This window comes from Molothrus aeneus, chromosome 11 (genome assembly GCF_037042795.1).
Source record: "Molothrus aeneus isolate 106 chromosome 11, BPBGC_Maene_1.0, whole genome shotgun sequence".
Classification (NCBI taxonomy): Eukaryota; Metazoa; Chordata; class Aves; order Passeriformes; family Icteridae; genus Molothrus; species Molothrus aeneus.
Window position 1 is genome coordinate 7,940,020 of NC_089656.1, and position 26,342 is coordinate 7,966,361.

Below are 26,342 nucleotides of genomic sequence, written 5' to 3' on the forward strand. Positions count from 1 at the left end.
GTAGCTAATCCTTTTTGCAACTTTTTTTCTTTCTCCCAAGGTTAATGCTAGAGATTCAATTTCCTTTATTTCAGTGTTATCACCCACTCCAGTGAGCAAAATTAACCTTCTCACAGAAATGCCGTTCCAGTTTGATAATGATTTGATTTAGTGTCTTGTTATTGATTTGTTTTCAGGGTTTCATGTTGAAATAGATCAAGTTTCTGACAGCCCTATTACTGTAAAAACTCCCAGCCAACTGACTTGATTTCACCTCTTATCAGGGAAGAGCTCAGCAGAAGGTCCACCCTTGACTTTGGTGTGGTTTGCAGGCCACTGCAAAGGGAAAATACCTGTGAGGGACTCACACACAGACACATCTGAGGCATGAGGGGGGAAAGAACTCCTGAGCCAGCTGTGTTGTTCATCTTAGTAACAAGAGAAGGACTCATCAGCTGCTAAATGAAATGAAAGTAGCATGTTCTGCTAATGTAATGGACCCCAATACTCCCTGGTACCTTGCACCTCCAATGCACGGTTCTGGAAACCTCAGATATAATCAACACTGGATCAGCTGGCCAGGCATCTCCAAATTCTGAGTAGTTACTGAGAACTCCCTAGGAAGGAGTGTGACTTGACTTATGTAAGCAGAAACATTCTGCACCTGGTTAGCCACAGAATGTGGCTGTGGAGATGACAGCCTGAATCTCTCACTGCATTTTCAGATAAACACAGAAAGGCTCTGATGTACCCCAGCCTTGATCAGCTGTTATGGACTGTTTGAAGAAGAACTAGTTCAGTTTCCTTTTGTTAGTAATGCCTACTGGAACTGAACCAGTGGAGAGGGCAAGAGGCTGAGCTCTGTGCTTATCTGGCTTCTGATGTACCTTATTTCATCTTTGATATTGCATCAGAGGCTGGAGCACTGGTTTTACATAATGTGCACAATAAAACTCAGCATTTTCCTTCAACACTTTGCCAAGTTCTGCCCCTCTGATACCTCAGGCTAAAAATCTTCACTGTTGCTATATTTTTATTGAATCAAATTTTTTTCAAAAAGGAGCAGAAAAAGAAAGTGTGATAGACTGCAAAAATGAATTTCAAAGGCTAAAACTAGAAATAAGCCCTGAAGTCTTGGTAAATGTAAAATATTGTAAATTTTATGGCTTTTTAAAACTCATCAGCAAAATGCATACATAGGCAGAGCATAATTCTGAGTAGGAATTTTAACATCAAAAGGCAGGTAAATGTTGGTCTCAATGAACATGGAATACAGGGAATGTAGTCCAATCAATCTTCTCTGTGGAAAACACGGTCCACAACACATTTCTTAATTGCATTATTCCTTTCAGCTTGTATCATGTTCCAATCAAACAGGAAGAGCAGGAGAGTGTTTGTCTGATATTTTATGCAAGTCCTGAGAGCCAAATAGCAGGATTGTGTGGAATTCTTAGGAGCTGTTTTATTAGACTAATTTTTCCTATTTGGAAACTTTGTATTGAATGACTAAATCTGTTCTTCCCCTCGTGTAGATGGATTATCCATGCTATGAAGTATGAGCTGAAGATCAGAGCTGGGGATATGCCAGCCAAGGACTTGTACCAGATGTCCCCCAGCGAGGTGAAGCAGCTCCTGCTGGACATTCTGCAGCCTCAGCAGCCGGGCAGGTAACCAGGGCTGGGGTTCCTGAGCTCATTCACTGATGTTCAAGTACATTTCATTCCTGAACTGCTTTGTGTGCACCTGAAATCACCAGGCATCTGTAATCATCTGTAATTTTTAAAGGGAAGATAGCAAAAATGCACTTTTTCATTCTTTCACATGGGCCCAGGTTATAGAATTGTTTCTTTTCTATTGCATATTCTCTTTTCAGCTTTATCTTTGTGGAAATCTCTTTACTGCCAGAGAATAGAGATCTGTCTGCTATAATGTGAACTGTTACACTCTTTGAGGTGGGGAAAGAAGCCAAAAATTACCCAATACCTCCACCTAAGTGACTTGTAGGAACAGTTTATCTGCTGTTCAGTGCCTGCTTTCTTCTGGGTTATTATATGAGTAAGAGCAGATGTTCTCTAGAATTCTTAAAAGAGAGTGGTACTGCCTGAAAGTTGGAATCTTTTCTCCAAGCTGTAACCAGCTGTCAAAAAGAACATTCATTGTGATACCAAGTATGCAAGACATAAGTTAAAATTGCAATATTTCTACTTAACTTTATTGATAAGAGTGAAGTCAAAACTCTTCCTCTTGGTTTTACTTCTGGTTAAGTCAAACTTTGGCACATCATATTGCTGATCATTTCCATAGTCCTTGACTGAATGGGTGATGGGCTTTTCCTCTCAACAAAGAGGAATTACAGCACACATCCTGCTGTTTATGTTCCTGCTTCATTCAAGACACACCTGTGTTTCTCCCCAGTCTATAATTCCTGAGGAAGGAGCTCCTTCAGTCACTGCCTCATCTCTCAGTCCCACTGGCTCTGTTCTCTATCTCCCAGATGCTTTTCAGAGCCTTGGCTGTGCTGAGCAGTTCTTGCTGCTGGCCCTGCTCACGTTGGTGCTGACATTGTCCTGTTAAACCACAGCAGAACAAGGCCTTTGCAGCATTTTCCATCCAATATTAATGCTCTTTAGGAAGCACTTGCTCAATCTCAGTAAGGAATCCAAGCACCACCTTTTGTCAGGGATTTTACCTGCACTGCCACAGCAGCTGCTGCTTTTGATGCCTGTAACACACAGGGAAGGTCACTGAAGGGCACTTGGCTTGGGTTTCTGAGGATGAGGATTCTTTTTTGGGTCATCTGAGTACAAAAACTCACCAGCATATCCTGTACAGCTTCTTCCTGTACAGTATTGCTAACTCGTTTTTCCCTGCCCATTAGTGACTTGTTTTTAAAAGTTTTCTTCCTGTCAGGAAATACAGAATACTCCCTTTTTTTTTCTTCCTCCTCCTTTTCTTTTCTTCTTTTTGAGGACAGCTTTTCCTACTCTTGTGATGTTTTTAGAAAAAAAATCTCTGCTACTGTGATACCATAGCTCACTGCCAATTAATTTGTCATACAGAAAGGGCTAATGGTCTATTTACCTCCCTAACAGTCTCTCCACAAGTAACCTCTCTCCAGGTTTTCACAGAAGACATTTTTGCAAGCACAGACTCTACAGATTACACTTTTTAATCTGTTTATGTGGGGCACAAGATTGCAAGAAACTCTTTTTAAATGGAACATTGTTCTTTTAATGGTCCAAACAGTTCTGAAACTCACTTTGCTTATTCAGTTTGCAAGACTCTCTTTCTGACCCTATTAATGTAGGTGGGTCAGAGCATTTTTGACATCTTCAAATTCTTCCTTTTTTGTATTAAGAAAACAACTCGTTATTTTTAATACACCACTGGTCTTTTTGCTTTTATGGAAGTTTTCTTCTCCTAATCCAAGGACAGAGCTGTACAGAGAATAAGATGAAACTGCCATAGTAGACACAACTTTTTGGTAGTTTAGTGTTTAATTGAGAAGTGATTTATGAGAAATTTTTTCTTACCTTGCCATGTTTATCCAATACAGTTATACAGGAAAAGAGCCCACACTCATGTTGGCTTAGCCCTGGCTTTACAGAGTTAACTTTAAACATCTCCTTTGTTCTCAGAAAGTGTATCCCAATTACTGAGAGCTCAAACCTGCTCAGAAAATGCACCCCCTAGTGATAATTTTTTCCCTTTTATTCTTTAAAAAAACAAAACAAAAACAAAACACAGGAAAAACCCAAACCAACGCTCTGTCTGCTTTGTCTTGTGGTGTAGCTGGGGCTGAACTACCCTCAGAAAATGAAGTGTAAAACCATGCATGCAGTTGTCAGAATTAGTGTTTTCTTTACTGGTTGTATCTCAGAAGGAATTCTCACCATTTCTCCAGTATTTAAGAGTTTTTTAATGCAAGATATTTTAGCAATTTCATCCAGCACACTGCTGTCTGCAGGAACAGGCCATTTTCTAGACAAGTGTTTTTGTTCTAAGCATGTCATGTTAATCTCCCAATACATATGGAGCAAAAACTAAACCCCCAGAGTTATTAGTGCTGAATTCATTTGAGCCAGGCTGAGAAAGGTCTGCAAAACAACATTGTTCAAGTTGATCAGGGAATTTCCCTTTTTTTTTCTTTTCAAGCAGCCTACCAGAACCAGGTCTTCAAAAGACAGAAAGGCATGAGGCATGTTGCAAAGCAGTAACTTAATTGGACTTTTTCTAAAAAATAATGTGTTGATTTTTCTACTTAAAATTCAAAAAGCATCTAAGGACTAAGTAACTTGAGGAAGTCCTCTCTGTCAAATACATTCAAGACACCCACACAAGACTTAATCTGTCTTGTGAATCCAGCAATTAATTCAGACCCATGGATGTCACTTCTTCAATTTCCATTGCTGGTGTTTTAAACATTTTGGCTAAAGCCCCATTCCTCTAGTAACACTGAGAAGAAAAAATAGGAAAATTAAATTCCATACTTGATGGCTTTAAGTAAAAAAGAAAAAAGCTGGTATACTTCTGAAGGCAAACAGGATTTGTGATTCATGAAGAATGTGACTCAGTTTGCTCAAAGCCTTGGTTTTACAAAACCATTCTGCTGAATTTTCTAAATTTGCAGGTTACTTGTTTTCTACAGACCATCAGGAAAAACCCCTGCCTTCAACAATTCTGCTGGAATGCATTTTTCTTCCATGACTAGACCTGATGAATTTGATCTGTTACTGTTGCTGGCCTGCACTGGGTGGATTTCAGAGCTGCTGCTTCCTCTGCAGCTCCATAAAGCACAGACACCCCAGGGTGACCGTGTGCCCTCTGCATGCTGAGCCCTGTGCTGTGCGTGCAGCAGAGGTGTCTGTACTGCTCACCTGGCAGGCTGTGAGTGCCAGGTGTGCTGAGCTGTCCCCTCCTGTGTCCCCAGGAGCTGGCTGAACAGGAGGCAGCTGGATGGCTCCCTGAACAGAACTCCTGCAGGCTTCTACGACCGCGTGTGGCAGATCCTGGAGAGAACCCCCAACGGCCTCATCGTGGCAGGGAGGTTCCTGCCCCAGGTAATCCCCACCCAGGCTCAGGCACTGCTGTTCACCTGCCTGGCAATGGTGAAACACCTTATCGTTCATGGCTATTTATGCCATCATGTTTTACTTAGAGTAACTTGTTAATTGGGAAAAAAATGTCAACTTTTCTATTTCATTTGGAGTAAAATACAATTAGAATAGAATGAAAGCAAATTATTGCTATTAAAGCACATTTATAAAACTTTAAGTGTAGAAGATTCTTTCCAAGTCATGAACTCTGAAATCTGCTCCCTTTTTGATCCTACAAAAAGGTTATTATTTCTTAGTTGAATGTTATTTGTTCAGCAAGCCAGTAGGCTCTGCCTGGGGGTGGGTTTGATTTAATGCATGTGGTCTTTTAATAAAAGTATGATTTGTTTTTCAGCAACCAACCTTATCGGATATGACGATGTATGAAATGAACTTTTCCCTCCTGGTTGAAGATATGCTGCAAAACATTGACCAGCCTCAGTACAGGCAGATCATTGTGGAGGTCTGTGGCCAATAATCAATGGCATTTTATACTGTGCATTAGTATGTTACAGCCTAAAACAAACAAATAACCTAGACTCAAATATTTGAAGAAATAGCATTTTCCATATAAACACTCGCTTCAGAGGTTTCTCTACAGGTTTTATGATTAAACAGGTTCCTGTTACATGTTCAGAACAGAGTGAGTTCATGATGTTCTTCCCCTTCAGCAAATATTAATGACACCAGCAATACAATTAGGTCAGAGGAGGTAAAAATCTAATAACTCCAGAGTAGCTTTCCTTCAAGTCCTTAGCCCATGCCTTTTCCTAACAATTTCCTAGACCTAAGGAAAACTAAAATAAAATAACCAGCTTGCCCTCTGAATGATTCTTCTTTCCTTTTTTGCTGAGGCTGCCTAGTGAGTAGCTTTGCACCACTGAGTCAGCCACCTTCCCATTTCCTGGTGTTCCCCATCCTCACAGGAAAGCAAGAGGCTGTTTAAATCCTTCCCCCAGTGCACACAAGGTTTGCTTTGAGAACAGCTCAGGAGCACTGCTCTGTTGGTACCCGGTACCTTTCAGCAGCATTCACTGTTGGTCCCCAGCTCTGTGCCCCTCCCAGGAACATCCAACCCCAAACTCTGCCTCACAGCTCATGCTCAGCCTGCTCCCTGGAGCACCCCCAGTTTGTGCTAAGAGATAGCAAAATTACCAAACCCAAGGTGACCAGTGCAGACTCCACTGCTTGCCTGCAGATGTTACAACAGAACACTCTTCATGTTCACCTGCCTATTTTAAACCCTTTTCAGATGTGAGTAACGCCAGTTCTGATGAGCTGAGGCTTTACTGCTCACTGTTCTCCTTGGTTTTGATAAACTTTGTCATAACAGAATTTTAGCATCTGGGATTATGCCTCAGAACACCAAATGCTGAGGTTCAGTGTTTGCTGCCTTTCACTCTCTCCACAGGATTTGTGCAGCCACAGAGTGAACTGAATAAACTGGAAAATGACTTCCCTGGCTCCCAGCCAAGCTGGATGTTAATGTCAATCATTTGCACCATGCCCTTACCTAGGCAGTCACCAGCAATTGTAACCTTTCATAAAAGCCTGCTTTTCCAGTGATTCTTTTATCCAAGTCAGGATTCTATTATCTGTGCACTATTACCTGTGCCATTATTAAATGGCTTCCTGCTTGAAAAAGGCATATGCAATTACTAACAGTGCTATTATGTAACCTGAATTTTAAAAAATGAAATTTAAAGTCTTCTTTACAATCTCTTTCTGCCTTCCAGTTGCTGATGGTTATATCTGTTATTCTGGAGAGAAATCCTGAGCTAGAGTTCCAGGACAAAGTGGACTTGGACAAGGTGGTGCAAGAAGCATTTCATGACTTTCAGAAAGATCACAGCAGTCCAAAGGGAGCTGAAAATCAAGTGAGTAAAATATTGCTGTCTTACCAAATTTACCATTCTTATTGAAGTTACTTCTAAATGTTAATTCTGTGCAGTTCAGAGTAAAAAGCAATTGACAGAAGTTCAGAATGGAACACAAATAAGAAATTAATATACCCAAGTGCTGCCTAGGTCTGCAAAGAGCCTCTAAGCAGAGATGAAAGGGGTGCACTTTATTGCTGAGTTGTAAATTCAAAATGTTACAGTAAGGAGAATACTCTGTGTTCCATGGCTCTGCAATGGGACTCTCAGTGAGCTGGAAGAGTTGTCCTCAAAGGGGAAAGGATTCATTAAGGAGGGGCACTGGAACAGAGAAGAGTTAAAAATAACAAAAGAAACTAAAGTTCAGCAAGGAAGTGTGAAATTAGGATCTTATGAACACAGAGACTAAGAAAACTTTAATAACCAAAGAATTCATATTGGCAGTATTAAAATAAGAACTTGAGATACAGAACTGTTCTAAGTTACTGATTTTTCTGTTAGATTCACATTCATGAACTGGCAAAAGTTTGGCTAAAATTCAAATAAAGGAATAAATACTTTTAATATTTTCTTCACTAGAATTATAGGTTTCATGCTTTAAAGATCTCTGAATAGTCTCACTACAAGTTTTGGTGCCTCAAAGCTCTGAAATTCTGTAATAAAGCCAGGTTTATTGGCCTGGTTGAAGGAGGAGATAAGAGTAGAAGAGTGGGACAAGTCCCAGAGTGACTGAGGATGATCCTCCTCACTCCAGCTGGCATTTTATTGTGGACAATATATTTGAAGTTATCTGTGCCAGCTCTGAAGGATATATTGATTCATAACATTGACATGCAGCAGCCCTTCCTCTTGCTGAATTTTTAGTTCCTTTAAAAGATGAGGAAGAATGTGCTGCTTCAGAACTCTTTCAAATGTTTCAATGTTCACTCTTGTGGCACTGATTTTTTGTACTAAGATTTGAAAGCAAGGCAGATAGCCAGTCCCAGCAATGTGTCAGTTTGCACAATACCTTTGTTTAGAAAAGAACACAATTTCCTGGGAATGATGATCTTTTTGGTCCATGTTGGAGGGCACTGACTCTGTGGCCATCATACACACAAATGGCTCTTGAGTGCCAGCTCCACACAGCACCTGGAATCTGGAATTTGCTACTGACTTTTGTGACAAGCTGCAAATCCCCAGTGCCTACAAACAGGAAGGAGAATTCCATGCAAAGCCCAGCTTTTACTGGTGCTGCCCTAGCCTCTACTGAAGTGATGGATTGTTTTTCTCCAAGCCCAGACCCACTCAGAACAATGTAATGCCTTTTTGTCTCTTAGAAAGAGCCCCCAGTTCAGAGTTCTGAGTAATATTCAAGATTGCTGTTGGAAATTCAGCTCCTTGCATTAAAGTTTCCTGGAACCTGGCTCTCCCATACTCCCAGGTGGATGCCTGCTGGCAGTAGCTGTAACCCTGTCTGGCTTTGTTCTTAGGGTGCTGTCTCAAGATTTCCTAACACTGCTAAAAACTCCTGATTTCTCTAAACTAGGGTCCTCCCTTAAATGGATTTGCAAATATTTTGAACTTTGTTGATTCCCTGTTAACATGTAATAAATTTCCCAAGTATTTATTCTAATAAGTTCAGACACACCCTGACACTAAAAAAAGTCTTATTATTTTCTCCACACAATCTCTGCCCTTGATTTAATAAAAGTACCCAATTTCCTGAATTAAGGCATTCAACCTTTTTTAGAGCAGCTAATACATAATTTGAGAGTAAGCAGGTGTTTTAATGTCACTAACTGTGAAAAACAGGTGTTCAGTGAAGGACACCTATTTTGGTGATCTGATTAATGAATGAGTTCATGTGCTACCTGTGGTTTGGATCTTGGATCTTTTCCTTCTGAATAAATCTTCAGTCAGTTTACACCTCAAGTACACCCAAGGCCCTGGCTCACCATTCCACCACACAGGCATCACACAGCTGCATGTTTTAGGAGAGCAGTTGTTCTCTGACAGCTATGACATTTTCAAAAATGTTAAGAAGGTGGTATCTGTGCAGTCCTGGAAAACTCAGTGAAGAAAGAGATGCAGGTAAGTACATATGGGAGATTCTGAAAATTGAGCAGAATTATTCTCTAGTTTTAGAGTCCAAAAACCACATTTGCATTTTTAACATATCTGCTGTTGCTGTTGTTTCCCTGTGTGTGGCTGCTTTCCACATTCACACTAATGGCAGCCTCTGTTCCCTCTCTGCAGCGTGACATGACTGCATTCTACAACACCCACCCACTTGGAAAAAAGGGAACTTGCAGCTACTTGAGCAAGGCTGTGATCACTTTGCTGCTGGAAGGGGAAATGAAATCAAGCCACGATGATCCTTGCACCATTAGCTAAAGCTTGGCACACAGCACAGGAATTGTTGCTTTACTTAGTGCTCCATGTATTTTTCAAGCCAGTTCTAAGGGACTGGTTTGAAGGGTAGCCCTGGCTAGTGACAAATGCATCTTCTCCTTTGCTGAAAGAAGTGCCATTAAAGATACCAAGTGCCACCAGATTTTCTCCTTTCTCAGCTATGCAGCATGAGACTGAGCACATGAAGTTAGTCCTGTGGTATTTGATTAAGTTGAATGGGAATGCATTTATGATTTTAAAAATGCATCTACTGTAGCTGGTAAATTCAAGTGAAGGCAGTATGAGATTTTGTCTTTATACCTCTATTTATTTATAATTGCAAACAAGTAGAAGATAAATTAATGTGCATACCAATCAGTGTGGAAATACAAAAACTGGATTATTTTCTTATTATTCTACAAACAAATTGGAGGTGAAGTATTTGTTATTCTCTTAAGGTTTTCTTTATCAGTTCAAGTGACAGCATTCATTTAATGTGTTGGGTTTTTTAATTTACAGGCTGGTAACTTGATATACAGGTTTCATCCTAACAGAGGAACTTTTTATCTCTAGCAATACACATCACTGTATTTTCCCAGTTGTTATTTAAACATCTGTAAGTTAACAAGGGAAATGTAACACAATAAAAGTTTGTTTTTTAAAAAAAGGCAAACAAGCTGTATTTAAATTAAAATCAATGAAGAAATAACTTTGTATTACATATGTTATCATGGTATTAAAGAATTCAAGATACACTTATTTATCTCCTAAATGTGTGAAAACACTGTATGCTATATGCTTTATTTTGGTGAAATAATAAAAAGCAAATGCTTGTAAAAAAGAAAAACCTGTCAAAAATACTCTGGCATGCAAATGAGACTCCTGCTGACTGTAGTGCAACCTTTGACCTGCTGCTAGAACCCCCTTGCAGCACCGAAGTGCCACTTTTAGCAGCACACAACACACTTAAGCTCTGGCTCAGACCCTTCAACATTTTGCTAATTAACCTGCTGGTGAGGAGCTGCAGCTCCCTGGGAAGGAGCTGTTGGCACACAGCCCCTGTCCTGCTGCTGTCCCCTCGCTGTGACACATTTCCCTGGGCAGGCAGAGGCGGTGCCAGAGCACACCCCCATGGCTCGGCGGGGCCCAGCCTGGGGAGTGCCTGTCCCTGGCTGCAGCAAGGAGGGGACAGCTCAGCAGCAGCCCCAGCTGGCAGCAGGGCTGAACGCTGCCTCTGCTTCCCACAGTGCAGCAGGACCGGGCATTTCCACTGCTCTACTGCCCTGGGAGCTCCCAAGTGCTCTGGACTCCCCTTGTCCTTTCTGCTCCATGGTGCCTGCAGCTGGCCATGGCTCAGTGAGCACATGAGCAGCAAGGTCTCTACTGCCAGTAGATTTTAACAATAATACTGGAAATGAACATAGCTCTGGCCACACAATACAGAACATAACTCTTGTCTACAAACTGCAAATCCTATTGAAAGGAAACAATCCTTTACCTGCACAGCCTCCACATGACTCCAGGAGCACTGGCAGTTTCTTAGACAGTAGCTCAGGTTCTGGTTTTGCAATTGGACATGATTTAAAGTGCAACTCAGTTTAATTCTTAGCCCTGCTTTCTCCTTCCCTCTTGTTCCATTAGCACCTCAGTTATTGGTAAGCCTCAGGTTTACTGATGTTCATCTGAACTTTAGAACTGCAAATGAATGAAAATGCCAGTGACCATTTACCCTTACACAAACCTGGAAAGAAAATCCATGCAAACTGTTCCTGCTTTCCTTTATCGCCTTGAACACATGGTTTATGAAATGATGATTGGAACAGTTTTTCAGCTGCTACAAAATAAGGATAAATGGGAAGGTGAAGATACCAAAATCCAGCAGAGTCCATATTATCTGAAAAAGGTTCTTGAATCTGAAGGGACAATACTGTTAATTTTTCTCTTGGTGAAGCAGGAGCAAGACACAGGAGCTTGACACAAATGGCTCTCACAGAACCTGCCTTTTAAATTATAGCTTTATAAGATAACACAAGGTAATTGGAATAGAAACTAGAATTTATATTAAATATTTTTCTACATTATAAAATAGCATAGCAGAAAATAAAGGGTAAACCAGACAGTTTTTAAACAGTCACATCCCAAGTGATGTGTGGTTAACTTGGTCCTAATTTCTTTAAAAATATTCTGCCTCAAAAGGATCAGGAAGGAGATGCCTTTGGGGTTACAAGGGAGTAACTGCAGGTGCAGCAGTCACTACAGTGCCCTGTGTCCTTGCCAGACCTACTGGCAATAGAGTTGCTCCAGGTTTTAAAGACACAAGTCCCAAAGGGTTCACACCATTCAGTTCCCTTATTACACACCTTCACAGTGCTCCAACCTGAAAACCCATTCTGCTTACAGGGGAATTAAGGTCCATTAAAACAACAGGAAAACAACAGCTGAAAAACTTAAAGTTCAGCTGTGGATAAATGAAGGTTGGTTTTAGCACCACTTTTGTCCCAGATTCCTCTATCAGATACTCTTTAGAAGACCAAATTATCTTAGTTAAACCATAGGAAAAAAAAATTCCTCTACTATTAGAAAAAGAGGATATACCAATCTCCAGTATCAACTCCTGATTTAAACACACATAACCCACTCCCCTCTCCCTAACTCAGTCACCTTCAATTTTACCAAAACCAGACTTCACACTGGATTCCTGTGCCCCTTAACAGGTGTCATGTTCCCAATGCATCAGACACTTCAGACTGCATGAGTCCTCAGAGAATTCAGGAGGGAAGAAGGTTACACAAGCAGTTCAAGGCTTTCTTGGCATTTTTGCTGTTGGCTTTGATGCGTTCCTCCACATGAATTTTCAGTCTTATTCTCTCACAAATCAAACTGCACAACTGATACAGAACAGATACAGAAAAAAATGCACAACCAGGTTAATAATAAATCAGTCTCTTTTTTTGGCTCAGTATCAGTTTCAGTTTTGTGATGGTATCACAGCCCTGATGGGGCATTTTTCTGAGCAATGTTTTCTCATCAAGGTCCATCAGCAAGCAGTGTCTGATAACAGCAGCTTTAGCATTACTGTCATAAAACCATTCTGCTTTTGTAATTTAGGTCTCATATTTTTTGTTTTCACTGCTATTTAAAATACTTCCTTAAGCCTTATACATTAAGTTCATGTCATGAAAACAAATTCCTTAAGAAATGGTCATCAGTCAGAATCAGTGTTATTTTATGTTCATGCACCTTCTGCAAGTTTCAAGTCCACTTGCTTGGCCAGTGGTGTTGTTAAGAGTGAAAATTATCCTTCTGTAAAAATTCTTTTCAGCTACACGGGTGTTACAGTACTAATATCACAGGAAGTGGAAGACATATTTAATTTTAAAAAAAATCAATACTCAGAGCATTTCCCTAGAAAAGACTTTGTATATAGCTGGTAAGAGGAAAAAATAAATGTACCAAAGAAAGTGGGAGTGGTGGGGCAATCTGATGCTTAAAACATAAATTTAAAAAATACTAGGATGCAATTAATTCCACTGAAGCCTATATATCTCATCCCAAAAATCAATCAAAAACATGGCTTGATTGAATTTTTAGATAATTACTATCCACTCCTGCCAAATATATTCTGTTCTCCAGAAGCGTGACAGTCTTTTAAGCTAATGAACTAAGCCTTGCAGCATGGGAAGAGAAAATTAAATGAGCAAGAAAATCTTTGCTGTGCTATAAACACAAAATGCAACAATGCTGGAAAACACAGCTGAGAGCCCAAAGGAAATGTGCAGGGTTATACCCACTGTCCATACCCACCTCTGCTCCTTCCACACTTCGTTCCAGTCATGGGGATGTGTGAATATGGGGAGAAGGTAAGGAGGACACTCAGCTGGGGTCCTGGCTGGAGAGAAGTGAAAGGATTCCCCTAGGGGTTTGTTTTTGGGAGTGGAATGGGGAATGTGCATTCTTTCACTTACCCCTGCAGCACTCTGACTTTAGGAACTAGCAATGGTATTCTCTCCACCTGAACATGCTTTTTCCTCTTGCACATTGGCAGGAGCTGGAACAAAAACAATGCAGAAAAAACAGATATAAGGAATGTAAAAGTCTACATGTGGTAGGTCTTTCCTGAATCAGTCTCCTAAAAGGCTGCAAGGGTTCCTTCTGTAACCTTCCATAACAGTGCATGTTTCTGACAAGGGGAGGGAGACAGGAACTAGAAACTTCCCCTCCTCAGATGAATGCATACAGGAGAATTGCTACTTTTTTCAGATCAGGCCAAGAAAATTTCTCATTTCATAAAATGACAGCCTTTTGAGACAAAAGAGATTTTCTTTGGAACAGAGGGTCCTGCTACTACCCAACAGTAAGGGCTGATCTCACCTCAGCCTTGTCCTTTTGGGAAAGCAGCAGGAAGCTCAGAAAGCCCACAAAGAATGCCATAGTTAGTGTTTTTAGGGAATTTGAGGCCAGACAGAAGGAGGAAAAGGGTAACATCATGCATAGGAAAAAAGTTATGTAGGAATAATTTCTTACTTTCATACCAGTGGAACAAAAGAAAGAGGTCTCTGTACCTTGCCACAGCAAGGAAATCCACTGAGGAAATCCACTGAGAAATCCACTTGTCACTGAGGAAATCCACTGAGAAATCCACTCAGGTGCAAGGGCCTGTATGAGGAAAGGGCACCATGCTGGTTTGTATCTGCACCACAGACCCAATCCTTGCATAATATCACTCCACTCTGGCAGGAAACACAGTTTACTAAAAAAGAACTTGCAAGTAAATAACACCTCCTAAATCCACTTTCTACCCCATCTCTGAAGAATAATGTATGGATGTCCCCCTGGGTTATGTTTCAAAAGCTAAAACATAATTCCTCTTTGAACAGGACTGGGATTCTTTATTCAAGTGTATATTTTCTGACATTGTTGCCCAAGCTGCCTACAAGCATCTCAGGTTCCTGCTTTGCTTGTTGAGGCTCCTGGATCAGTCAGTGGTCCCTGCAGCAGGGCTGCCAGCAGAGCCAGGAAAGCTGGAATTCCTGGTCCTGCCCATGGAGGAGTCACCTGGCTGCATTCAGACCCTCACAGGACAAATGTGAGCTGTGGGTGAGCAAACCCAGCAGATTCCTGGGTTCCTATGACAGGCCAGGTGTGTTCAGTGAGGTGAGCTGCACAGCTGAACTTGCACTGCCTAAGATAAATTATGCTGCAACATTTCTAAAGGAAACATTACCCATGTGCTGAGAGAAGATTGTAGCACATTCTGGTAAGCTGAGTGTTTGTGCATCCTCTCTATAATCCATGGTAAGTAATAAAAACAAACCAGAAAGGAAATGTTCACAAGATTCTCATGTACTTGGAAGGTGTTTAACATTGCTGGCTAGGACATAAAATGCCTTGCAAGAAAAAAGGAAACTGCCTTTAAGAATGCAAAAATGAACCCCTACAGTTTCATGCCATGTCCCCAGACTGAGCTAGGTAACTAAATCCAAAATGCTTTTCTTGGTGAACAAATATTCTTCCCACAATGTTGTTTTCTCTGCAGTGCTAGGGACCTCAGAGGTTTAAATACAAGTGAAATGATTTAAGTACTTGCTGTACTTTGGTCTTACTTTTGGTGATTTCCTCTTCTCCAAGGATGTAGAAGACCCAAGTGTAAAATTAGAAAAAAAGAGATGCACAGAGAGCCAGGCAAAGGAACTCAAGAAACAAAACACATGGCTGAGCATGGCTGCTGTAAACCCTGCAAGCACCACACACAGGGAAATCAATTTGCAAGGCTGCTTCCTGCATCCCAGAGCACATCTGCAAGATATGGCAGTGAAAATATCAATGAATCACCTCATCCTCACCTGAGTGTGCTCCCACCATTGCCAGCAGCCAGATCTGCACTGCAGCCTGATGCTTCCTCTTGGCTGGGAGGCCACAAGATTTTGGGCAGGATCAGAGCAAACTTCATAAGCTGTTCCTGGACATGCAGACAGCAGAGGCTGCTGCTCATCAGCCTCACTCTGGCCATGTTCCTGTGCCTGACTTCACTCAGCCAAAGCAGTAACATCAAAAATATTCCCCAAAGACTGTACACACCTCACTGGTGTGCTGCTGGAAATGGTAAATTATTGTATTCACCAGAATCCTTCAAAATGAGAAGTCTAGGTTGGCAGTCTGATTTTTTGATCTCTGCTGGAGAGAACCTGATGCATGGTTAGAATTTTTCTTCTCCCAGTCAACCAACAGGTAACTGCCCTCACAGCACCCAGTTAAATGTGTTGTATTTCTAGCTGCAAGAAGTGCTCTCTCTCTTCAAAGCATGGGTGTTTTATAGCAAAGATGCAAGAGACTTTTGCTCTAGAGCCCTAGCAGGTTCCTGTGCCTCTCCTTTTTGAGTAGGAAGGCACCTGCTTAAGTACCACGACTGGGGAGGCTACAGTCCCTCCTCCTGTACATTTTCTGCTAACATCTTTTATGCATATAAAAAAAAGTATTGGAATATTTTAATATATACATTTTAAAATGCAAATACATTGGGAAACCTTAGCCTTGAAAGTTTATTTTTGTTAGATGTATTAAAACATTTTATAGTGAGCTATGAGAATATGAAAACAAGTAATAGTATTTGGATCTCATTTATCTTTTAAGTTGTTTCCAAAATCCTCTTATCATGCAGAAATTGCAATGTCCTTCTTGTCCCTTGAGGCACTGGCCAAGACAGAGAAAGCTCATCAACCCTGCTCAAATTAAGCTTTCTTCACAATGCAGGTTTCAGATTCAGTGCTGTCAGCCTCTGTTTCAGCTCCATGATTCACACAAGCTTAGGATCAAGCCTCAAGTGACAAAATGAATTTACTGCTTCTGGATATTTATTTTTTCAACTTAACGCTATCTGCCTCCTATTCATTACCTTAGATCAGGTTAATTGTGTGCTCATGAGAACTCATTTGTATCTTGAAGCCTTTATATGAAATATCCCATTGCCTCAACTGACTAAAAAAATTCTTTACCCAGCTACAATATCAAGTCTTGTATTGGACCCGACTCTGGTTTGCTTTAAATGCTTTTGTTTTAGAACATTTTACTTGTCACGCAAAAACAAAACAAAATGCACAAAAATTGCACATTTTGGGATATAAATAACAGAGGTTAAGGGACAGCTGGAGTGGATGTTCTGTGGTCACTGACACCTCCCCCTCACACAGATTGCAGTGGAACTGCTCTATAGTGACACTGCAATTTGCATACAGAAAAGGAGAAACCTTCAAAGACAGCAGCAGTTCATTAATTTTAATGTAACCCACCCAAAAAATGCATGAAGCAGAGGTAAATATTTGTCCATGAGGTGTCAGCAAGCTCTTCTAGTCCATCATGAAACATTATTATTTCTTCTGTACCTAAATCACTGTCAGACTGGAATGCTGTTCTGAACCAAGCTTCAGTTACGGAAATTATTGCTTAGCAAATATTTTGCAGCTCCTTGCAAAGCAAGGATTTGAGATGGAAGATGTTATGTAAGAGAGAAGATGGAGGACAAGGACAAATAAGGAACTGCTGACCTGTCCTTACATTGCACAGGCAGTAGCCATTCATTCTTTCCAATCATTTTAAGATTTTTGCTGTCATTGCTTTTGAATAGAATCCCCTATGCCTTAACTGACAACCAAACCACGACTAAGTGATTGAAATCAATATCAAGAGACTAAAAAGCAGCAAAAAAGACTCAAATTTGCATCATTCAAAAAACCAGCACACACCTGTTCTGCATTCCTGCACACCTTTAAGCTGAGTTCTAGTTCTACACATACAGTTTCTGGGCTTGCAAATTCCAGATGTACAATTTTACATGCAAATATTTAAAGCTGATATCAAAACATTTGACTTCCTACAAAAACAGGAGCTGACACAGCCAAAATGCTTTAGTGGGATGTTCTGTCAGTAGCCCCCCTTGTTTACATGACCAAAGTCATTCTGGCCTGAGCTGGCACAAACCTTTGTGCAGCCCCCTCCAAGCTGTACCTGTTGTATGCTGTGGCTTTGAGCAGATTGTTCCATGGCACTGCCAGCTAGAGCCACCAGTTCCAACATTAATGCTTTATAATGACTGCTGGGAGATGGAATGACATCTCCATGAAGAACAAATACCACTTTGGCATAATGTAAGCAATATTTCCCTTTTCACTGCACTCACAAGCAAGTTACACTGTGGATAACCTACAGGGGAGACTTGGTCTGTTTTCCAAACCCTGTTATGGGCTTCACCCAAAGCCAGAGCTCCATCCCCAGCCCTCTCCTGACAAGAGCTTTTGCAGAGGATTTTGTCAGCAGTACAAAGGCCTCCACAGAAAACAGGCTCAGTGTAAGACAGGGAAGCAAAAAATCCTGCAAATGTGTCATTGCAGGACTGAGTCTGCTTTCAATTGTTGTTCAAAGCTGACAGAGTTAATGCAGAGGAAGTTATTTGTATTCTGTTCATATAGAACTTTCATAGGTACAGAATCAGAACTTCAAATTCTACTGGACTTTTAGACAAACAACTCCTGTGTTCATTCCACTGACAAGATGGGGAACATTTCATTTGCATCTCAGTCAGGGATCTATTAGGGTGGTAAGATTAATTTACTCAGAGCTTCCTACCAGATGAACTGGAATCCATTTCAGATTGCTGAAAACCAGGTCTTGTACAGAAAGGTGACTCCAATGCAATCTCACTGACAAATCACTTCCATTGTAAAATTTCAGTACAAAACACACTTCCTCTGAAATCTCCAGTGGTTTGGATCAGAGTCAAGTGAAAACTGATACAAACTTTATTTTAGATCCTCTCTTAGAAGAGCCCTGGTAACAGAGACTCAGTTAGGACAGCTCATAAATAAATACTAAAGTATTAGCTAGACCCAGACTTTCCTAGAAGAACAGTTCTTTAATGTAGAAATCCACTGCAGCAGCCTGTTCATGGTAATTCAATACATCACATTTCACTGTTTCTGCTAAAAAACTTCTGCCATGAAGTTACAACAAATTCATGAGTTTTACTACAGCACCACTAAACTACTTTTATTAAAATGCACCCTGGCACCAGGCCAGCAAGGGGAGCTATTTTTGGGCAGGATTTTCAAATACATTCACTTGAACTGTGGGATGCTGCTCTCTGCTATACCAATGGTAAAGTTTCCATTAGTGTCTGAGTGAATAATGAACAATTCCCCCAGTGTTACCCACATTTGCTTTGCCCTGAGGCTGCCACTGACTCCTCCTGTGACTGCAGTCACTCCTCTCTGCTCCTTGCTCCATCCAGCTGTTCCAGAGGTTACAGCATTATGTCTTCAAGGCTTTCAGCTCAAATTTTCAATTTGTTCAATAACAGTCTACAGGGGGATGTGAAACAAAAAACTACTTTAGAACATTCACCATGCCTTTTAGATAATCATTCAGAAAATCTCCAATATCCAAGCCTGCACACTGGCAACTGGCCCGTGAAGTTTTGTACTGACAAACTTCAATAACATTTTAGAAGAGAATTTGGCAGCTGTTTGGAATTAGCCCTCCAGTTTCCATGGATACAACAATTAGATCAGCACAAACAAAGCAGCTGAAATTTTCAAATGAATAGTATTTTACATCACCCTCTTACACAAAAATCCTGGTGACAATAGACATGTTAAAAATACTGAAATATTTTAGTTGAAAGCCCACCCACAGAGGCAACACTGTTAAAATAAGGGTTGTGTAAGAGAAGAAAATAAATCCAGCATTTTACCTTCTCATTTTAGATAAGGAAGACTACATGGCAAAGGAAAGATTATTAATAATATTTACTGAAAAATGATTTCCAGTTACATAGGTGTTTTTGCAATACCAAAAAAATTTAGAAAGAAGCTCACCTTTTCCAGGGTGGGGAAATCAAGCCAAACCAATAATACCAACAGAGAAGCCATGTGTGCTTTTAAGAGAACTGCAACAGGAGCTTTGCAAATACATCCAACCTGTTTGTGCTGATCTCCAAACATGAGACAGACACAAATTCTGAGCCAAGACAAAAAAAAATATTATTAAACTGTCTGGAAATACTTCATACACTGAAGCCTGTAATAGGAATATGCAATGACTGCAAGCAGGGAATTTGTAAAGACAGAAGGATGAGCAAAAACCTCAAACCAAGAATAATCTTGGGTAATCAAGTTAGTTTGTCAGAAGCTTTGTCACCTTTGGTGTCTCTAAGAGGTCTCATTGTAGACATCCACTGTGGTTTCTGTTTCATTGGGTAACAAATCTAATGCCTTCTGTTTCTAGTGGGAAGCCAGCTAAAAAGCTCAGCCTTCTCCAAGATGCAGGAAAACATGACTGAATGCAAGGAAGGAAAGTTTGGATTCCCTTCTCATCAGGCACTGTTTTTACAGACATAAATAAATACACAAAGTTTGCCAGGAGAGATTTCTCTGTTGATTTCTTCTATAATTTATTTTGAACCACAAACAGCTTCCTCTTACAGATTTGATATTAATTATTAAATTCTCTGAGAAGAGCTGTTGTGCTGAGATCCTTTATGAGTGTTATTAATTCTTCCATGATTTAAAAACATTCATAATTCAGAAATTCAAAGCCTATATCCATTAACTAGCCAAAACCAAGGTTGTAATGATCTCTTTAAATTGAAAGTGCAATATATTTTGAATATTAATTACAGTTTTTTTGTCATTACATCAAATAACTTTTTTGTACTAGTGGTTTCAGATTTCTCTGAGTTTTCCCAATTGAAGGGCTAGCAACACTTAAACTAAACTCCCTTTTAGAGTGTTCTACCCTCAGACACTTTGTACAAATTCCACAAAGCACTCTCTGGATTCTTTGAAGGGCAAACAGGCAGCATTTACACCAGAGAGCACACAGTCACAGACTGTGGCACAACTGGGTTTTAGTGATTCTCACAGCATGCAAATTTAAAGACTGAATATCTCATACTGAATAAGGAAACAGATTTAGAAGTTATGCTAGACTCAGCTATCAGAGAGAGGGAACTGAATGTTGATGCAACCAAGCCCCTCCAACTGTCAGTGGGGGGACAGCAGAGACAGGGCTGGCACCCCAATTGTCAGTGTGGGACAGCAGAGAGAGCAGTGACAGGGCTGGCACCCCAATTGTCAGTGTGGGACAGCAGTGACAGGGCTGGCACCCCAATTGTCAGTGTGGGACAGCAGTGACAGGGCTGGCACCCCAATTGTCAGTGTGGGACAGCAGTGACAGGGCTGGCACCCCAATTGTCAGTGTGGGACAGCAGTGACAGGGCTGGCACCCCAATTGTCAGTGTGGGACAGCAGTGACAGGGCTGGCACCCCAATTGTCAGTGTAGGACAGCAGTGACAGGGCTGGCACCCCAATTGTCAGTGTGGGACAGCAGTGACAGCAGTGACAGGGCTGGCACCCCAATTGTCAGTGTGGGACAGCAGTGACAGGGCTGGCACCCCTCCCTCCTGTCCCCAGCCCTGCAGCTGCAGCAGCCCAGAGCTCACAGCCCACCCTGGGGAGGGCAGGAATGGGGAGCAGCTGCAAACATCCTGCACCTGGATCACCTCTCCTCTGGGCTCTTAGAACTAAGAAGGCAGCTGCACTCAGCTCCAGTTCAGAAGATTTTTGAGCCTCCTCTTCTCAGAGCTCAAGGTACAATTGGTGACTCTTGCTATTTACATTGCAAACCTGGTGCTTGGGCATATTTTTGTTCCAACCACCCCATTCCATAAAGATTTCCACCCAAATCTCTGCTGTCTGACTGCACCAAAATTTTCTACTAGGAATGAACAGCAGTCTATCCCAAATCCAAAGAAAGTTCCACAAAACCAAAGCAATCCCCCTGCTCCACACTTCAAACAGACCACAAAAATAGTTAGAACAACTGATACAACATAATGATTAGGATAGAAGAAGGGAAATGTGAAACCCTAATTCTGGAATGACAAAACGTTTCAAACATGATTTGTTTTTAGAGAAAAAGTACTGTTCAGGTTCCTCTCTAAAACAGCTTTCCCTATATCCACTATAAATGAGAGTCAGCAAGGACCAGCAGAAGGAAAACAGGCATGGAGGACTATGGGAAAGTGGAAAAAAAGGGAAAATCCACCAGAGAATGGCACGGCTCCACTGGCACTGCTGTATTTTCTTTCCCTGTCTCTACAGCTTAAGCAGGCAAGTTGACATCTCTCCTTTTCTTTTTATAAAGGAGAGAGCCAGGCCACTGGAAGAGGACCAATTTATATTATGTGCTACAAAAGTTAGTCTAGTAACAGATTAAAAGAAGCCTTGAAAATTAAGTAAAGACTCCTGGATGTTTTTTAGTGTCTCCCTCCATAAGCAGAGGGCAGGGGATATATATAAATACATATTCATCAGAAGTCTACATGGCAAGGTTTAAAAACACCTAAGACATTAATGTGGAGACTGTCAACAATTCAAGACAGGAACTATTTAAATGAAATGATTTAAAGACTGAAATAGCATCAGCTATTCTGGGGAAGCAGAATTTATTTCTGTTAGATAGCTTTCCCTGTACAATCCTGCCACACACTCTGTTCCTAGCTGGCTGTCACTATAAAGCCTGCTATTAGAGATTTCTGGGGAAACCTAGAAGCACATAAGGACAATTTTGTCTCTCATGGAATGCTATATCAGTAAACATCCAGGCTATATCAGTTAGACAAATGGGGGATTCAAAGCTTAACTCATGAAAATTTTGATTGTTTATTACTTCTTCCAGTGAGCTTTTTAATGTAGTGTAACATAAATTGTTATGGGAATAAGAGGAAAGCTGGGCATCAACAGCACTTCTGCCAGGCAATGGAATCCAGAACCAAAGAGGGTTTCCACTACTTCCAAAAATTTACTTTGATGGCATCTATTGCATCTGTTCATTTTTCCAGTGCCTAAACAGGCAAGAATTGTCTTCTAATCCTACAAGTCATACTGGTTGTTTTATGGTTTCCAGATAAAGTACAAACGGTTTTGACACTAAAAATTATAAGTTGTGAGAGGAGGCCAGGTTTAACCTGCATTATGAAATTGTATATGTTAGAAGAAAGAAGACCCAACATGTATTTCAGATTCCTTGCTGATCAATGGCACCCCACTCTCACACAGACATTTGCAAGACAGCAAAAGAAAAGCCTTTCACCTGCAACAAGAAAGTTTAATAATCTACATCTTGACCTGGACGCTTCACATCCTCCCCCAGTTCCCAGGAGTTATTTAAACATGAGGGCAGGGCAGTGTCTGATTTCCACAAAGCATGGCTCAGCCCCTGCAGAAAGGGGAAAATGTTCATGCTGAGGAGTTTGGTGTTCAAAGCATGAACTGCACAAGCACATCCAGCACAGGCTTCAGCCCCAGTGCTGTGCTGCACATGTGTGTCTATCCATACACATCTGTACACAAACTGATGTGTGCACAGGGCAAACAGGCTCTGCCTTCAGCCCTGCCCATGGAGCAGCCTCTGCTGCAGGATCTGGGGCTGCTTTTTGTCTGCAGAACCCATGTCCTAAAGGCAAACTGCACAATATGGATTTTGGGGGTGTAAGTACCATACCCAGCCTTCTGACTAACTCTGTAAAGCTGTGCTCAATCCAGTTCCCTTCCCTGTGACTCTCTTAAGGCCTCTGGAAATAGGAGAAAACAGATTCTGCTTCCCCAGGGTGGAATACTCAGGAAATGCTACAAAGTAATTAAAGAAGCTTCCATGGAGAACCAACTAGAAAGCTGCAGTAATTTCTCCTTCCCTCACAGTGAGTCAGCAGAAGCCAGACCTCTTTCCCAAACACAACCAGCCCCTCCAGGATGGATTTCCCCCTTTATTTCCTAAGCTGAGGCAATCACAGCTCTTCCTGCTTCAGCAAAATATACTCTGCAGAACAACAAATCTCTCCTCAGCCTCAGATGTGGCACATTCTGTATCTAAAATTACCTCAGCTACCCTTGGAGGTTTCCATTTGCCCTTATACAGGATAATTAACTCACCGATTTTGTAATTCCCTGATAATGGGAACAATTTTAGGGTAATTAGTAAGGCATTAAGGTTCTTTTTTTTTTCCTTTATTCATTAGTTTTTTTACAATATCTGAGGCAAACTTTTAACCCTGCTCTACGACTTTGGTGACCAATGTTTTATGAAGATCACATTAAATATTCTTGTGCATGAGAAAAAATGGGGTGCAATTATCCTGAAAAGATTATATTATGCTGATCCAAGATACTTAAGAAATTTGAGTCCATTTAATACCAAACCTGCCTTTAGTCAGATCTTTTCCTTATGTCAAAATGTTGCTCTGAGACCTGCCTTACAACAAACCATTTGCAGAGACATACACTTCCTAAAGCTTTATTGTACCCTGCTCCCAAAGCACAAACTTTGGAATCTTGCTGGCAAGCCCTCAAGACTTCACAAGGGAAAATATGACATTGATACAAAAAATCATCTGACAACCTTAATGGTCTTCTGCCCTTTAGCAACAAGGGTAAGCCCTCAAGTCCACTATGTCCTGGAACATAAAACCCATTAAAGCTGGAAAATGAATTTCTCAGACCAAGTCAACAGTATATAATATTCAATGAAAGTGCCCTAATCTGGGGTCATGTCCATCTCAGTTATTCTTTTCCATTACATTACAATAATTTCTCTTGAACTGGGATGCTAAGGTCCTTAATGCATTAATGCAGGTTTTTGGGCAAGCAATAGATTTGTGTTCTATGGAGTTTTCCAAAAGATTTACATTTAGTTCTTTTTATTCTTCTTCTCAAATTTGATTTGTAACAATCCTATAATATAATTATTTTAATGTAAAAAAAAAAGCATATTTTCAAAGAATTCCACTGAGAGTTGATGTTGTAGTGTTACTATGAAAATATCATTTGTTATGTTTGTAGCTTTCAGTGGAAACACAGTCAGGTATCCCATAAACACATCTAGAAAAATCTGCTAGGAATACCTAGGCCAGCAAATTTCATAAATAAATTTAAAAGAATTTTGGAGGGGGGGAAAAAAAGGAACATTTAAGAGCTTTCATATGTGAAAGGTATCTGGGGACAAAGAAATAAAGAGTATAAATGAATTAATTTTTTTTTTTTCGTACAGAACCAAAAGAGGCTCTACCACTGTGCAGCTTTCACCAACATCAGTTAACAAGGTAAATATTAAGTAGCTTGGATGAGCTCTTTGGTAGCTTATTGATTTATCCATTCTTCTGTGTGGGCTGGTAAATTACTGAAAACTAAGAGATCTGAAACCAGGGAATGGAAACACATCAGGGTGTGGGTCATTAGAGAACAAGTAATACCTGAGAAATAAATAAGTATTACCACAAAATATAAAGCTATAGAAGTATTTTTCACTAGTAACAGGGTATAACAAAGAGTGAAAAACATGCATATTGTGAGGAAATATAGAAGGAAAAAACCTGTCCCAGTGAACCAAATAAACTTCAGAGACAAACCTCCATAAACAAGGGCTATAATTCACTCAGTGAAATGATTTTAACTTTAAATTTAAAAAAGGCAAAAAACAACAAAACAAAACAGAAACCTCCTTCCATGATTAAATTTTTGTTTTCTTTGTGTTATTTCTTATATACAGTTGATAAAATGGAAACTAGAGCAGGAGGTTAATTGTCCCAAGTGGAAAAAAAGGGGGGAGAAGAGGCACACATCACACAATATCAAAAAGAAAGAGCACAAGTGCTGCAGTGCACGCAGAGGGCACAGCCTGTGCCTTTGTTATGTATCAAACTTGCTATTCCCATTGACACAGACACCTTTAATGGTTTGGTAGAGTGGCAGGAAATTCCTGGAGACTGCCACAGATAATATCAGTGTTAAAAACAACCTCCATAAAAGGACAGTATCGATTCCAACCCAATAAATATGGGGATTTGATCCCTCAAACACCAAATATCGTCAAAACCTTGCTCAGCATGTAGTGGAAGAACAGCTGGAAGCTGCAGTTTGAGCATTACCACACGGATTAAAGCAAACTGCAGCACACACAACCAACACTGCAGCTGGGAACTGTCTCAGCCCCCAAAGCTGCCCGTGCCCTTTTGAGGAAGGGACTGGAAATGGCCAAACTGTAGCACCTGCTATGCTGTGCATTAAATCACAGCTGCCAGGCTGGGATTCTAAACACAGGAAAAGCACATTTGCAGCAGCAGTCCAGTTCAGAGGTGTGCAGTTTGCAGCAGTCACCAGGACTGCTCTGCAGGCAGACGTGCAGGCTCACACTGAGCTGCTCTCTGTGCTCAAGGTGGTGTGTTATTGGCACAATGGGCAGCAGAAGAGCCCAGTGCCGTGTTTAACACTCAGGGAAGGGGAACAGGCAGGGAGAGAGCGGCCATGGCTGCCCTGCACAGGATGGGCCCGTGCTCCTTGTCTGCCAGAGGACCAGATCTTGAAGCCAACACAGACTCCCAATATTTTCCTTGCAATTGCACTCCTGCCTTCCTTTTGAGAATAATCAGGGCATCACTGGGGCTGTTTCGTGCCCCAAACTGCTCTAAGTCTAGAATTAACCCTGAAAGGAGATTGGTGTCCTTTCTCCAGGAAAGAACTCCACATAAAGGAGAATCAGAGGGATCAATTAAAAGTTCAAAGAGACAGAGGTACGAAAAAGAAGGTGCCTTGGAATTACAGGTTTATACCTTCCCTCCTAAGGCAAACTGCTGAAAATGCCCCCCCAAAGCACAGGACAAAGTGCACAGTGCTGCCTGTGGAATAAACTGGGGCAAGTCAGCCACAGGAAAGGACCCAGCACTGGTTAGGAAACCAGCTGCACCAAATGGGAACTTCCCAGTCTGACAAGGAATTGGTTTAGCCCTTGCATACCACCATTAGGCCAGCCCCAGTTCAAAACGAAGGTTGTAGTGCAGCTTATACCTTATTGTACTTAAATCTGTGTTTTTCTAAAGGATGTGCAGTATCTACACTATTTACAGGAGTGATTCTGTTAAAAAAAAGAAAGTAATTGTCTCAATAGATTTAGAATTGAGAACACAAAGAATAA

The 26,342-nt window shown here is 40.9% G+C and overlaps 1 protein-coding gene across 3 annotated transcripts in view; it reads left to right on the forward strand.

Annotated features, from left to right (window-relative positions):
- Nucleotides 1-10,185, forward strand: part of PHKB (phosphorylase kinase regulatory subunit beta) — a 66,972-nt gene extending 56,787 nt beyond the window's left edge. For all 3 annotated transcript variants that reach the window (XM_066557173.1, XM_066557172.1, XM_066557174.1), the window contains 5 exons: nt 1,512-1,646; nt 4,910-5,039; nt 5,431-5,538; nt 6,812-6,952; nt 9,191-10,185. In XM_066557173.1, coding sequence (XP_066413270.1) covers nt 1,512-1,646; nt 4,910-5,039; nt 5,431-5,538; nt 6,812-6,952; nt 9,191-9,328 — 652 coding nt within the window. In that variant the 3' untranslated portion in view covers nt 9,329-10,185. The remainder of the gene's footprint in view (nt 1-1,511; nt 1,647-4,909; nt 5,040-5,430; nt 5,539-6,811; nt 6,953-9,190) is intronic.
- The last annotated feature ends 16,157 nt before the right edge of the window (nt 10,186-26,342 follow it).